Below are 15,211 nucleotides of genomic sequence, written 5' to 3'. Positions count from 1 at the left end.
CAATGTGAAAAGTAGCGATCCCGATACTGACCCCTGAGGAACATCACCAGTCACTGGCAGCTAACCAGAAAAGACCCTTTTTTCCCCCACTTGCTACATCCTGCCTGTCAGCCATTCCTCTATCCATGCCAGTATATTTCCTGTAACACCATGGGATTTTATCTTGTTGAGCAGCCTCATGTGAAGCATCTTATCAAATGCCTTCTGAAAATCCAAGTAAATGACATCCACTACCTCTCCTTTGTCCACCCTGCTTGTTACTTCCTCGAAGAATTCTAACAGATATGTCAGGCAAGATTTCCCTTTTCAGAAACTATGCTGACATTGACTTATTTATCCCTAATCTCCAAGTACCCCAAAACTTCATCCTTAATAATGGACTCCAACACTTTCCCAACTACTGAGGTTAGGCTAACTGACCTGTAATTTCCTCTCTCGTCTTTTTCCCTTCTTAAAGAGTAGAGTGACATTTGCAATTTTCCAGTCCTCAGGGACCATGCCAGAATCAAGTGATTCTTAAAAGATCATGACCAATGTATCCGTTATCTCATCAGTAACCTCTCTCAGGACTCCGGGATGTAGTCCATCTGATCCAGGTGATTTATCCACCTTAAGACCTTTCAGTTTGCCTAGCACTTTTTCCTTTGGAATAGCAAAAGCACTCACTCCTGCTCCCTGACACTCATGGACCTCTGGCACACTGCTTGTGTCTTCCACAGTGAAGAATGAAACAAAGTACTTATTAAGTTCAACACGAGTGAATCTGCAGATGTTCACCTGCTATTTCTTTGTCCCCCATTACAACCTCACCAGCATAATTTTCCAGTGGTCCAATATTAATTCTCACCACCCTTTTATTCTTTATATAGCTGTAAAAACATTTATGTTTACTTTATATTATTGGCTCATTTGCCCCATATTTCATCTTTTGTAGCTTTTTTAGTTGCCTTTTGTTGGATTTTAAAAGCTTCCCAATCATCCAACCTCCCACTCACTTTTGCTACCTTATATGCCCTTTCCTTGGCTTTATGAAGTCCTTAACTTCTCTTGTCAGCCACAGTTGCCTACCCCTGCCATTTGAGAACTACTTCCTTTGTGGAACACATCTATCCTGCACCTTGTGAACTATTCCCAGAAACTTCAGCCACCTCTGTTCTTACGTCATCCCTACCAATACCCCCTTCAATCCACCTGGTTAAGCTCCCCTCGCATGCCTCTGTAATTCCCTTTATTCCATTGCGATACTGATAGATGTGTCTTATGCTTCTCCCTGTCAAATTGCAGTATGAGTTCAATCATATTATGACTCCTAAGGTTTCCTTTACGTTGAGCTATCTAATAATATCGGGTTATTACACATCACCCAATCTAAGAAGATAGCCTTTCCTCTAGTAGGGTCAAGCACAGCTGCTCTAAAAATACAACTCCTTCAGTCTTGTATTCACCCTTTTTGATTTTGTCTGCCTTTTACATTGCAAGTCACCCTGTTGACTACATTTTTGCCCTATCAACAGCCTTTCTTTACTACACATTGCCTCTGTTTGTAAACTAGATACCTCACCTCCGCACTATCATTCGCCTTTCCTACAATAATTCTTGCATTGAAATATAGCAGCTCAGGACACTAGTCCCACCATGCTGAACCTTTTAACTCCTACCTTTGTCTGAGGTCTTACAAGCACCTACCTCCTGTTCAGGCACTCTGGTTCCAATCCCCCTGCCACTCTAACTTAAAATCCACAATGCAATATTAACAAGCCTTCCCGCCTTCCAGTTCTGGTGCAAACTGTCCCTTCTGTACAGGTCTCACCATTCCTGGAAGAGAGCCCAATGATCCAAAAATCTTATGCCCTCCCTCCTACATCAACTCCTTAGCCACATATTAAATTGTATAATCTTCCTAGATCTGGCCTCACTAGCACATGGTTTGCGTAACAGTCTGGAGATCACAACCCTGGAGGTCCTGCCCTTTTACTTACTGCTTAAATCCCTGAACTCCCTATGCAGAAGCTCATCACTCGTCCTTCCAATGTCATTGATACCTACATCGACCACAACCTCTGGCTGTTCACCCTCCCACTTAAGAATGCTGAGGATTCAATCCAAGATATCCCAGGCACTGGCACCCAGGAGGCAACATACCATCCAGGAATCTCATTCTCACTCACAGTAACTCCTGTCCATTCCCCTAACTAACAAAACCATATTACCACAGCGTGCCTCTTCTCCACCTTGCCCTTCTGAGTCACAGAGGCAGACTCAATGCCAGAGACCCGACCACAGTGACTTTCCTCTATTAGGTCATCCCACCTGCCCCTCACCAACAAAGTGATATACCAGTTGTTGAGGAGGACGGCCACAGGGGTACTCTGCACTGGCTCCTTAACCTCTTTCCCCTTTTGCTATTAGTGCACAAATGAATTTAAATTGCTCTCAATAGGTTCTCTCTCCCTCTCTCTACCTCGTTGGATGTTTAATATATTTCACTATCATACACAATCACATTTCCTTTTCCAATTTCTAATGCAGATGGTATTGACCATGTGGAGTTTGCAATGATTTGCCTGCAGATTTTAGAAATGGCTTATTTACACTGCTTTTATTGAAGAGATTATGCAGAGCGCACGTGTGGTTGTCACTGGGTAAAACACTGCACAGCACAAAACTTTTGTGCATGCTGGTTATTACAAATTAGAGGCAACAGTGTGTTGGGTGGTCTATAATATACTCATTAAAGTGGTCATCCCTTTCTTATTCTTAGCTTCACCTATAAAGCCTCAGTAGACAAGTTCTGCAATTTGTCCTGCCTGAGCACTGCCGTGACATTTTCCCAGCAGTGCTAGCTATAAATACTTTTATATCTCACTTCCTCGTGGGTAATTAATATGAAAACCTCTGGTTACATTGTTTAAATATCTTTGAAGCAGGGGTATGAAGACAAGTGAAACAGCTGAGAAGCATTACCAGACTTTTCATGTCAATTGCCTGTGAAATGAAAGATATTATTTTATCAATTAGCATAAAAACTGTCTGTGTTTTTCAGCCCAAGTAGATTTAAGTAGAACAGAATTCACCACATAAGCTAGGGCTGAACTCAGATCTGCAGCATCCACTGTAGTTAGTGTTTATATAATGAAATAATCAATTAGGTACATGACCTGATGGGCCTCATTCAGTACTGAAGCTCAGGCTTGTTTAGAACACACAAGAAACAGTAAAGTGAAGTAGCAGGTCCTTCAGCCCATTATGTCTGTATTGACCATGATGCCAATTTTAACTACCGGTAATCCATTTGTCTGTACATGGTCTATGTTCCTCCATTTTCTGTCTGTTCATGTATCTATCCAAATTCCTCTAAGATGTTCCTATTGCATCTGTCTCCACTACTTCCCCCGGCAGTGTGTTCCATACACCTGCCACTTTCTGTATACAAATCTTGCCTTGTACATCTCTTTTAAACTTTCCCTCTCTCGCCTTAAAGCTATGCTCTCGAGTATTTGGCATTTCTACCTTGGAAAAAAGACTATCAACCCTATCTATACCTGTCAAGGCTTTATATACTTCTATCACAATAGCCCTGATACTACAGAGGCTAATACTACAGAGAAAGCAATCTAGATTTGTCCAACCGCTCTCTTATAGCAAATACTCCAACCCTGACAAATATCCAGGTGACCCACTTTTGCACCCTCTCCAAAGCCCCCATTCCTGTAATGCAGCAAACAGAACTGCACATAATACTCTGATTCTGGCCTAAACAAAGCATTATACAATGTGACTTCCCAACTTTTATACACAATGCCCTGACCAAAAAAGGAAAATATGCCATACACTTTATTTTCTATCCTATCTGCTTATATCAAACAGTAGTAAATCAAGACAATTGGACTTGCCATGTTGTCCAAGATGTTTCACCGCTCATCTGAGAGGCTTCTACAGTTCCGATCCATGGTGGGTAGCTTTCCAGCTTATAAACCTTTAAACACATCACAGAGTTTATAAGCTGGAAAACTACCCACCATGGATCAGAACTGGAGAAGCCTCTTGGTTGAGTGGCAAAACGTCTTCTAGACAAGACATCAAGTCCAGTTGCCTTAACTTTCTACTGCTTGATATACAATGACCTAGATGACTGGGAACCTTCATAGACATCCTATCTACTTGTGTTGTCAACTACAGGGAACTATAGGCTTGCATCCCAAAACTCCTCTGTATGTCAAGGGTCCTGCCATTTACTGTACACTTTCCTCTTACGTTTGATCTTCCAAAGTGCAACACATCACAATTTTCCAGATTAGCCTCCAAATCCCAATTCTCCACAATATCTGCAATATATCTATGACCTGCCATATTTTTGATAACCTTCTTCACTATCCACAATTACATCAATTGTAATATCGTCTACAAACTTATTGATCACCCCATATATATTTTCATCCAGATCACTGATCATTTATATAACCAGCACTTTAACATGCCTGAACTAACTACTCTGAATTTATTCTATGTTCAGTTGGAGGATGGAGAACTAAACTAAAGGGAAAAACATCCATTTTGTGGAGCTGCCATAATCAGACCAGAGCTACACTGGCAGATATCTGGGAGAATGCTTTGGACACAATTAATTTATAGCCCATGGTCACCTGGAATTGGAAAGAAAAATGCAGTAAATCAAATAATCAATTAGTTAAAAAATCAGTTTGCCACTGTGCTGAACTACGTCATTCAGAGTTCACTTGCATTGTTCCTTACATTAAGATTAAACCAATACACAGGTTTCACCTTTATCTGCATTGCAGTAGCACATCAATTTATTGTTGCAATCAAAAAGCTCATCATGTCTGAAAATACTTAATAAGTGAAAATTTCACAGGCTAATATAGAGCCAAGGAATAGCATTAGCAAATGCTTAAAATTACAGAAGCTGGTTATGAAATTTCAGTAACCATATTGGCACAATGTGGATTTAACTTTGAAAATAAGTCTTGATGTGCCATTTATAAAAATTAACAAGGCAGATTTAATTTAAAAGTTGGCTCCTGATCCCAATTTTAAGAAATGAAAGACTGTAACTGGGGAAAAAATTTGTTGGAATGCAGCCCAGAATATAAATAAAAGTTATTAAAAATGTGAGCTATTAAATCATTCTGAACAGTTTTATCTTTCCAAAGTAAAATACAATGTTCCATGTGATAAACTGAAAACTTTTAATTTATTTATGTATCTTTCTTACTTAGGATTGTGGAAGCATTTATGAAATTGCCTAGTCATTGAAAACACACAATTTGAATGGATATCCGGAGCTCTGACTAATGATATTACATGGGTTGCATTTCCCTCCAGCAAAAAATTCTGTAATTGTTTTCAAGTAATAGTAATGAACAGAAAATCCCTTACATTTGTAAAGTCATTCAATTAATTTTGTTTTAATAACCTTTCTGATGAGGTTTATTTCTTTTCAGTAAAATCTCAAAGATGTGATCATAAATATAATTTATTTCATAATAGTTTTTAAAAAGATTCCTATTGAGTGATGAAATATATGATGGTTTAAAATTAGATTACTTACTGAAATATTTTAAAATTATTCTTCTGTTCACTCTATATGTTATTTCATTTTGTCCCATTCCATACTTTTGGACACGCCTGTGGTGAACTACATATACCTGTTTGGACACGCCCCCCCCCCCCCCCCCGCCGCTGACTGCTCCTGTGGCTCCTCCCACTGACAGTGGCTCCTCCCACAGACCCCGGTATAAAGGCGATTGGGGCCTGAGCCCTGCCTCTCAGTCTCCAGGATGTAGCATGGTGGTCAATTGCTGCTTGTTCTTTCTTCCAGTCAATAAAAGCCGATATCTCGCCTCCCGTCTCAGAGAGTTATTGATGGTGCATCAACGCCATGCTACGTTGCATCAGCCAGGAGGACATGCAGCAGCCTCTCTGTGTACCTCTGCACATTTGACAATGCTACATGGTCATTAGCGTAGAGGAAGGCTACACTTTTCATCTGCGTCAGCTATAAAATTGATGCACATATCAAATCCTGAGGGAGTCTGTGGTCAATTCTCATAAACTCATGGAATCACAGAGCACAAAAACAGGCACTTCTGCTCATAATGACTATGCCAAACATAAAGCAACCATCTATACTAATCCTATTTACCAGCTCTTGGGTTGTAGACTTCTATGAATTGGGTACATTCTAAAGGGCGAGGAGGACAGCATAGAGTCATAAAACAGTGCAGCACAGAAACAGGCCCTTCGGCCAATTCAGTCGATTCCAAACTATTAACTTGCCTAGTGCCATTGACCTATACATAGCCCTCCATACCCCACCCATCCATATACCTGTCCAAATTTCTCTTAAATGCTGAAATTGAACCCAAATCCACTATTTCCACTGGCAGCTCGTTCCACAATCTCACCACCCTCTGAGCGAAGAGATTTTCCCTTATGGTTCCATTAAACATTTCCCCTTTTACCCTTAACCCGTGACTTCTAGTTCTAGTCTCACCCAACCTCAGTGGAAAAGGCCTATTTCCATTTACCCTATCTACACTCATTAAAATTTTGTATACCTCCAAAAACTCTTCCCTCATTCTCCTATGCTCTAGGGAATAACGTCCTAACCTATTCAACCTTTCACTATAACTCAGGTCCTCAAAGTGGTCATGGTCATGGTGTACAATAGTATCAACAACAGAGGTGGACAGAGGGATGAAATTTTCCATCTTCCTATTTCTCCCATGATCCATTCTTCTCTCCTATCAGATTCCTCTTTCTTCAACTCTTTACCTCCCTTCCCACCTTCTCACTTCATCACCTCTCTCCACTGCCTACACATGTTCCCCCTCACCTGGTCTCACCTTTCACCTGCCAGCTTGTACTCCTTCCCCTCCCTCCTCCTCCTCATTCTGGCTTCTTCCCCCTTCCTTTCCAGTCCTGATAAAGAGTCTCAGCCCAAAACATTGACTCTTTATTCCTCTCCACAGGTGCTGTCCAACCTACTGAATTTGTCCAGCATTTTGTATGTGGTGGTCTGGATTTCCAGCATCTGTAGAAACTCTTATGTTTATGAGATTCCGAAAAGTGAAATCAAGGAGACAGCAAAAAATTAAAAAGCAAGACCTCTCAGGAGCACTCCAGTGCCATATTTAACTTTCCCAATATTGATTGGGATTGCCTGAGCACCTGCAGCTTACTTGAGGAAGAACTTGTTAAGTACATCCAAGAAAGTTGTTTGAGGCTGTCGTTCTGGAGACGGGGCAGTACTCAAACTTATCTTAGGAAATGAAACTACACAAATGGTGCTGCTGGTGTGGAAACACTTTAAGAACTGTAACCGGAATTCTGTAAGTATCAAGGTAGCTATGGACAATAGAATTTCTGCAGGTGCAGGAAATCCAAGCAACACACAGAAAATGCTGGAGGAACTCAGCAGGCCACAGCATCTATGGAAAAGAGTACAGTCGATGTTTCAGACTGAAACCCCTCATCAGGAGCGTGAGGTCAGAAGTCAGAGTAAGAAAGTGGGGGAGAGGAGAAGGAACAACAAGGTGACAGGTGAAACTGGGAGGTGGGGCAGGAGAGGAGTGAAGTAAGGAGCTGTGAAGTTGATTGGTGAAAAAGATACAGGGCTGGAAAATGGAGCATCTGATAGGAGAGGACAAAAGGCCATAGAAGAAAGAAAAGGGGGTGGAGCAACTGAGGAAGGTGATAGGTAGGTGAGAGAGGGAAATGAGAATGTTGAAGTGGGAGGGCATTACCAGAAGTTTGAGAAATTGATGTTCATGCCATCAGGTTGGAGGCTACCCAGACGGAATACAAGGTATTGCTCCTCACAGCAGTAGAGACCAAGGACTGACATGTCAGAATGGGAATGGGAAGTGGAATTAAATTGGGTGGCCGCTGGGAGATTCCACTTTTTCTGGTGGGCAGAACATAGGTGCTCAGCGAAGCAGTCTCCCAATCTGCATCGGGTCTCACCAATATAGAGGAGGCCACACAGGAGCACCGGACACAATAAATGACCCCAATAGACTCACAGGTGAAGTGTTGCCTCACCTGGAAGGACTGTTTGGGGCCCTGAATGGTCATGAGGGAGGAAGTGTAGGGGCAGATGTAGCACTTGTTCTGTTTGCAAGGATAAGTGCCAGGAGGGAGATAGTGGGGAGGGAGGAACGGACAAGGGAGATGCGTAGGGAGCGATCCCTACGGAAAGCAGAAAGTGGGGTGGAGGGAAAAAGATGCTTGGTGGTGGGATCCTGCTTAAGATGGCAGGAATTACAGAGAATTATGTGCTGGACACGGAGGCTAGTGGAGTAGTAGGTGAAAATAAGAGGAACTCTATCCCTGGTGGGGTGATGAGAGGATGGGGTGAGGGGTAGACATGTGCAAAATGGAAGAGGTGCGGTTGAGGGCAGCATTGATGGTGGAGGAAGGAAAGCCCCTTTCTTTGAAGGAGGCGGACATCTCCTTAGTTCTAGAATGAAATGCCTCATCCTGAGAGCAGATACAGCAGAGATGGAAGAATTGAAAGAAGATGGAAAGGGATAGGGTTAGTCCTTGTTGAGGTCTTAAAGAATAGATAATCTGAATTGGCTTTGCACCCTCTACAGTGAAATCTCGGCCTTTCTATAGTTTGACCATTGAAACTGTACACAACACTCAGGAGTCCTTGTGAAGAATCTCGACTGTTTGGATACGTACATGGATTAGAAGGATATGAGGGCTATGGTCCAGATGCAGATTAATGTGATTAGGCAAAATAACAGTACGTCCTCTGGCTCTATGCACAGACTGCCATTTTGTTTTCTAATTGGCATACTCTGTCTGAGGGATCTGACCAGTGGGGAAAGAAGGTTGAAAAAGGCAGATGGAATTTAATTGTGAGATGTTGCACTTTGGGGGGGGGGGGGGGGGGGAGAACCAAATCAGGGTAAGACACACCCAGTGAATAGTAAAGCACTGAGGTGTGTGATAGAACAAAAGGATCTGGGAATACAGATACAGATCCATAATTCTTTGAAAGTGGCATCACAGGTTGATAGGGTCATAAAGAGAGCTCTTGGGACATTGTCTTTCATAAATCAAAGTACTGAGTACAGGAGTTGGGATGTTATGATGAAGTTGTACAAGACATTGAGGCCAAATTTAGAGTATTGAGTGCAGTTCTGATCACCTACCTACAGGAAAGTTGTAAAGAGGATTGAAAGAGTGCAGAGACAATTTACACAATATTGCCAGAACTTGAGGACCTGAATTACAGGATTAGTTGAATAGGTTAGGACTTTATTCCCGGGATCATAGGACAATGACGAGAGATCTTATAGCTACGTACAAAACTATAGTTGCTAGGGTAACTATATACAGGCTTTTTCTCCATAGTTTGGGTGAGACGAGTAGTAGAGGTCATAAATTCTGGGTGAAAAGTGAAATCTCACTCAGAGGGTGGTGAGAGTGTGGAACGAGCTACCAACAGAAATTGTGGTTGTGGGTTCGATTTCACACTTAAGAGAAGTTTGGATAGGTACTTGAGCGAGAGAGGTATGGAAGACTGTGGTTTAGGTGCAGATTGATGGGACTAGGCAGAAAATCAGGCTGGCATTGATTAAATGGGCCCACAGGCCAGTTTCTGCTCTGTAGTGCTTTATAACTTTCAAGATACGTACTTAATCTTGTCTTCCAGTAATATTTCATGCTCCCTCTTTGGGTTCCTAATTTCTTTCTTCATTACCCTCCTTAAACTCTCTACGCTCCAGAAGAACCTCAGCTGTTCCCATTTCTCTATATCTGCCTTTTTTCCCCTGGCCCTCAGTATCCTTTGATATCCAGGGTTCCTTGGACTTGCTGCCCATAGCTTTCACCCCACTGGAATATGTTATTTACTGAATTGTCATTACTTCGCTTTTGTATGATGTGAACACATCTGCAAGTGTTGTTTCCTGTCTACTTCTGTCAGGTCCAGTCTAATGGTATTGAGATCAACCTAATTCACCACTGGTTAATCCCAAATAGCCTCAACCCTTTCCATAACTCCTTGAAACTTCAAAGAGCTTATGGTTAATTATATAATTATTTATATTGCTATATTTCTTCACTATTCTTGGTTGGTGCAGCTGTAATGAAACCCAATTTCCCTCAGGATCAATAAAGTATGTCTGTCTGTTAACTTGAAAGAGCTTCTTCCTTTAAAATAGTCTCCCATGGACAGTTTCTCATGGAAGACAGTGTATAGCCCATGTTTGCTCCTTTCATATCTCCACCCACCTATCCATTACTTTTGAAACAAGTGAAGGCCATTCACCCTTTCAAATTAATATCTTTAACCTCATGATACATGGTTACTTCCAGAAATATTTTTGACAGTTCTTCACAGGCAACTTTCATTATTCACAAAATGTTAGAATTATGTTTGCCTAAGGCAAGCAATCACAGCAACACATTCATTACATCATCTCACACTAATGAGATCTGTCAACATAAATAAATTATCAGGACAAGCAACCAAACTACACTCCATATGATCACCCTTCAATATGGCAAGAGACACAAGAAGGTGAATACTTCAATGGGACAAGGGACTACTGAGGGAAGAAAACAAATCTCCCTGCATTATACCAGTTACGAACTGCACATACAGTAGTTAATTCAACATCCATCATAAATCAATTTAAGAAGGCTTGAATCAACAAACGGAAGAAAATAAAATACAGTTCAAAATTAAAGTGTTAAGTATAATTACCTATACAATTAATAGAGGAATTATTTTAATTGTTGTGGTTGAAAAGGTAGTTTTATAGCATAATTCAGTTATATCATTCCCTGGGTGTTCTAACCCATCCAATTATGAATGGTGATGGACAAATAAACAGCGAATGGGAAGTGGAAAGGTTCTAAAAACAAGGCTGAACCATTTGTATGTGTTTTCAGACCAACAAGCTAAGTGAATGATACATCTCAGCTTCCTTCTGAGATTTCAACCATCACAGATACTGGTCTCCAGGCAACTCGACTCATTCAAACGGCTGAGGGCACTGGAACAACAGAGGCTGTGGCAATAGAAAGCAATCCAGCTGTGGTCCTCAAGACCAGGGCTCCAGAGCTAGATAGGTCTCTAGTCTAGACAGTCCAATACAGTTACTACACTGTAAAATTCACCAGGTACAGCTGTTCATAAAAAGTAGAATAAACCGAACAGGGTTGATTACCATCTCAACATCTAACCTCAACAGTGTTTGAACATGATCATGCAGTACTTAGTTGTACCCTAATTCACAATCTGAGTTTCATTAGGACTGCTCAGCTCTAGATATCACAGCTGAACTTCAGAAGTGAGGTGAAAGTGACTGCCCTTAACATCATGGCAGCAAGTAATAGAATGTCCTCAGGGAACCCTGCTAAAATTTAATCAATGGGTATTAAGGGAAAATACCCCAATGATTGGAGTCAAAGTTTACACCAGGAAAACAGTTGTAGTGGTTGAAGGTCAATAATCCCTGTGCCAGAACATTGCTGCTGGAGCTCCTTGGAGGAGTGTCCCAGACCAACCATCTTCAACTGTGTCATCAATAACCTTCCAGTTCAATTTTATTATCATTCCAACCATATAAATGCCATATACTGCCAAATGAGACAACATTTGTCTGGACCAAGGTGTACAACACAGTACATATAACTCACACACAACACAAAGTAATACTACCACAAATTAATTAACAAATAATAAGGAGAATATACAAGTTAAAAAGTAATTAGTATAACATTACTGGTGCTTCACGTGTGATGAGACCTGCATGGTGTAGGGAGTTCAGTAATCTTAATGCCTGGGAGAAGAAGCTGTTTTCTGTCCTAACATTTCTTGTCCTAATGCTACAGTACTTCCTGCCTGAGGGAAGGGAGTCAAAGAGATTGTTGGGTGTATAGGAGGGATCACTGACAAAACTAAGAGACCTGTGTACACTGCATTCCTGATATATATCTTTGATGGGTGGAAGAGAGACCCCAATGATCCTCTCAGCAGTCCTCCCAATTCTTTGTAGGGCTTGTGCTCAGATGCCTGTACCAGACTAATGACCCAAAATTCAGCTGCACCTGCCAGATAAAAACTGTGGACACAAGAACAGATGAGAGCCTGGGTATCCTGCAATGTGTAATACTTTTACACCTCTTGGTAAACACTTCAGTTTCACATTCTTGAGTCATTATTTCCCACACACAAAGCCATTCTAACTACTTCTAATTGTTCCTTGCTGTTCCAAATCCAAATAAATCCTATCCCTCAAAATATCATCCAATAACTTTCCCAGCACTGATGTAAGGCTCACCAGTTTGTAAGGATTAATTCTGCCACCCTTTTTAAGTAAAGGCACAACATTAGCTACCTTCTGGTCTTTGGGTACCTCACCTGTGGCTGATGGAGATACAAAATTTTCTACCAGGGTCTCAACGATTTCTTCCCTTGCTTCCCACAATGTCGTGGACACACCTGGCGAAGCCCTGCAGATTTATCCAGCTTTATGCAAATCACACCTACTCCTTCATCCCTCATATACAGATTATCTTCATCCTAAAGTGATCTCCGTTGTCGAACTGACTGAAACCTTTCCACCTGCAACAGCTCTTCAGCCACACATTCTTTTGCCTTACCTTCCTATTCCTACCCTTGCTAGCATGCAACACGGAATAATCCTGAGATTACAACCCTAAAGGTCCAGTTTTTTCATCTTCTGCTTTAACTCCCAATATTCAGTCTGCAGGACCTCGCCTTTCTTCCTGCCTATGTCATTAGTACCAGTATTGACAACTATCCCTGGCTGTTCTTTGACCCATCAGAATTTCCTGTACGTCTGGAGACATCCTTGATGCTGGCAACATCACACCATCTTGGAGTCATGGTTGTTGTCTGCTTGCCTGTATCTCTCTGACAACTGAGTTCCTATCTCTACTACTCAGGGAGTTTTGACTTTTCTTGTTGTACAACAGAGTCAGTCATCTTGTTGCTGATTTAATGGCTGCTGGAACTTTCCCCTAAAAGGCCATTCCCCCTCAACAGTGTTCAAAGTGCTGTGCTTGTTGCCAACCCTACACATATTCTGTGGATGCTAGCAAGAAATCACACTGTATGTGCAAGTTTGTCATTAACATTACACTCACCACTGGAGCAGTCTGTTCCTCCCCAGCCAGGTTCACACTGACAAGTGTCTGGGGAAACACACCTGCCATGCATACATTCTTCTGTGCATAATGCTACAAAACAAAATGGATACATCATGTATTAATATTAACATGGTTTAAATAAGATGAATCTAAAATCTGTAATGGGAATCTAAACTTCTAACTGTATTAAATCTTAAAGATTTACTATCATTAGTGTTTTTATAAAAGTAAAGATTATGTAAAAGTTGCTATTAAATAAAGAAAATCGATTTCCTATTTTGGAGTTATATCTGTGTAGTTCTAATGGGATATGTCCATAATATCCCTAATGCAAGTGGATGTCAGGAGCTCCTAAATGAGCTAAGTTAATAGCTGACACATCATCAATCCATATTGCTTTAGATTTAGACCATTTCTTTTACTTGTTTTCATTTGAATTGTTGTACTTACATTGTTAAACCCATACTGTAAAAGCAGGCACCTGGCCACAGTTAATGTTTGGTACCAATTTACAGAATCTGAATAACAGTAAAAGATAACTTTTTGGATTTGTCACTTCAACTAGGTATAAGTAATGGCACCTTAACCATTTCCACTTTGTTTGGCCTTGGTACCTCTTTCTAGTCAAGTGGGCCTAAAAACAGCACCTGGTCTTTGCCAATTGAATAGACTTTGCATTAAAGAATAATAAATTATTCAAGTTCATTAATAGAATGCTAATTTTAAAAAACATTTTTACAACTGCTAATAGACGTTGCAAATATAATTACATCAAAAGTTTTGATGAGTCTCTGAAATTATAATTTAAGCAAGGGAGCAAATTGGATAAATATAGAAAAATATGAGCTTGAGTGGGTCATTTGGCCTTTCAAACCTGTTCCATGATTCAACACGATCTTCCAAATTCTACAGCCTGTTCCAGATTTCTGTCTATATCCTTGATGCATCTGGTCCTTAGGAATATACCAAACTCTTTCTTGAATATATTTAATCATTTGACTTCAACTACTTTCAGTGGTAAGGAATTACACAGATTCACTGCTGTCTGGTAGTGGATGGGAAGGACTTTCTTCTCATCTCAATCTCAAATGGCTTACTCTTTATTCTTGATCTGAGATTCCTGCTCCTGATCTGGGACATCCTTCCTGCATTGAATTTGTTCAGTCTTGTTAGAATTTTGAAGGCTTTGTTGAGATTCCCATTCAACCTTCTAAACTCATGTCTCATCATTTTCCAATCTATCATTATTCAGATAATGATCTGCCTTCTTGTTTTTATTATTGATACATGCATATATCTAGCTGAAACTTCCTCCAGGCTACTTTATAACTCTTAAAACCCATGTTTGCTTTTCTGCATCCTAAATCTTCAATATCTTTCTCTTGGTTAATGTTGCTCGGCATCTCAATTGACATGGATGAGTTAGACCAAAAGGCCTGTATCCATGCTGTACAACTCTATGACATGTTTCATTTTATTCCTCTCTTTTACTTGATCCTGTGTTTCCTCTTTTGTGAAGATAGAACCAAAGTACAAATTTAATTGGCATGCTATTTCTTTGTTCTGCATTTATGTTCCTCTGTTTCTAACTGTAATCGATGTATATTTGTCAGGATCAGGAGATTGGTCAACAAAGCTCACAATGTGATGGCAGGGCCTGTGGGGACTTGTGTGTGTGTCCACTCATGCCAGAGTGACGAGTCCACCACAGAAGAACGGTCTAGCCGAAGAACGGAGGGGTCATAACCAAATGACCACAACAGTACGATGGAATCAGAATACAACAGAAGGTTTGCTGGCTGCAGCTGCTCAATCTCTTGCTCACTTTCTCTCTCCAACGATTGCAACACAACCATAACTACCTCAGCACACATGAACTGAACTGAACTGAACTCTGTATTCTCCTATGACAATTCATTTACTCCTAGACATTGATAGAGATTGTTTATTATTGCTTATTATTATTCCTACATTTCTATGTTTATTATTGCTAACCTGTTTTATATGTATATTTGCATTTTTGATATTGTATTGTGTAGTTTACTAATAAACA

General features: G+C 40.7%; 1 protein-coding gene across 2 annotated transcripts in view; it reads right to left on the bottom strand.

The window, feature by feature from the left end:
- Nucleotides 1–15,211, bottom strand: part of megf11 (multiple EGF-like-domains 11) — a 411,744-nt gene that overhangs the window by 296,144 nt on the left and 100,389 nt on the right. For both annotated transcript variants that reach the window (XM_073032726.1, XM_073032727.1), the window contains exon 5: nt 13,156–13,248. In XM_073032726.1, the coding sequence (XP_072888827.1) occupies nt 13,156–13,248 (93 nt within the window). The remainder of the gene's footprint in view (nt 1–13,155; nt 13,249–15,211) is intronic.

The sequence above is a fragment of the Hemitrygon akajei genome, chromosome 30 (genome assembly GCF_048418815.1).
Source record: "Hemitrygon akajei chromosome 30, sHemAka1.3, whole genome shotgun sequence".
Lineage (NCBI taxonomy): Eukaryota > Metazoa > Chordata > Chondrichthyes > Myliobatiformes > Dasyatidae > Hemitrygon > Hemitrygon akajei.
This window is presented reverse-complemented; position numbering and strand designations above follow the sequence as displayed.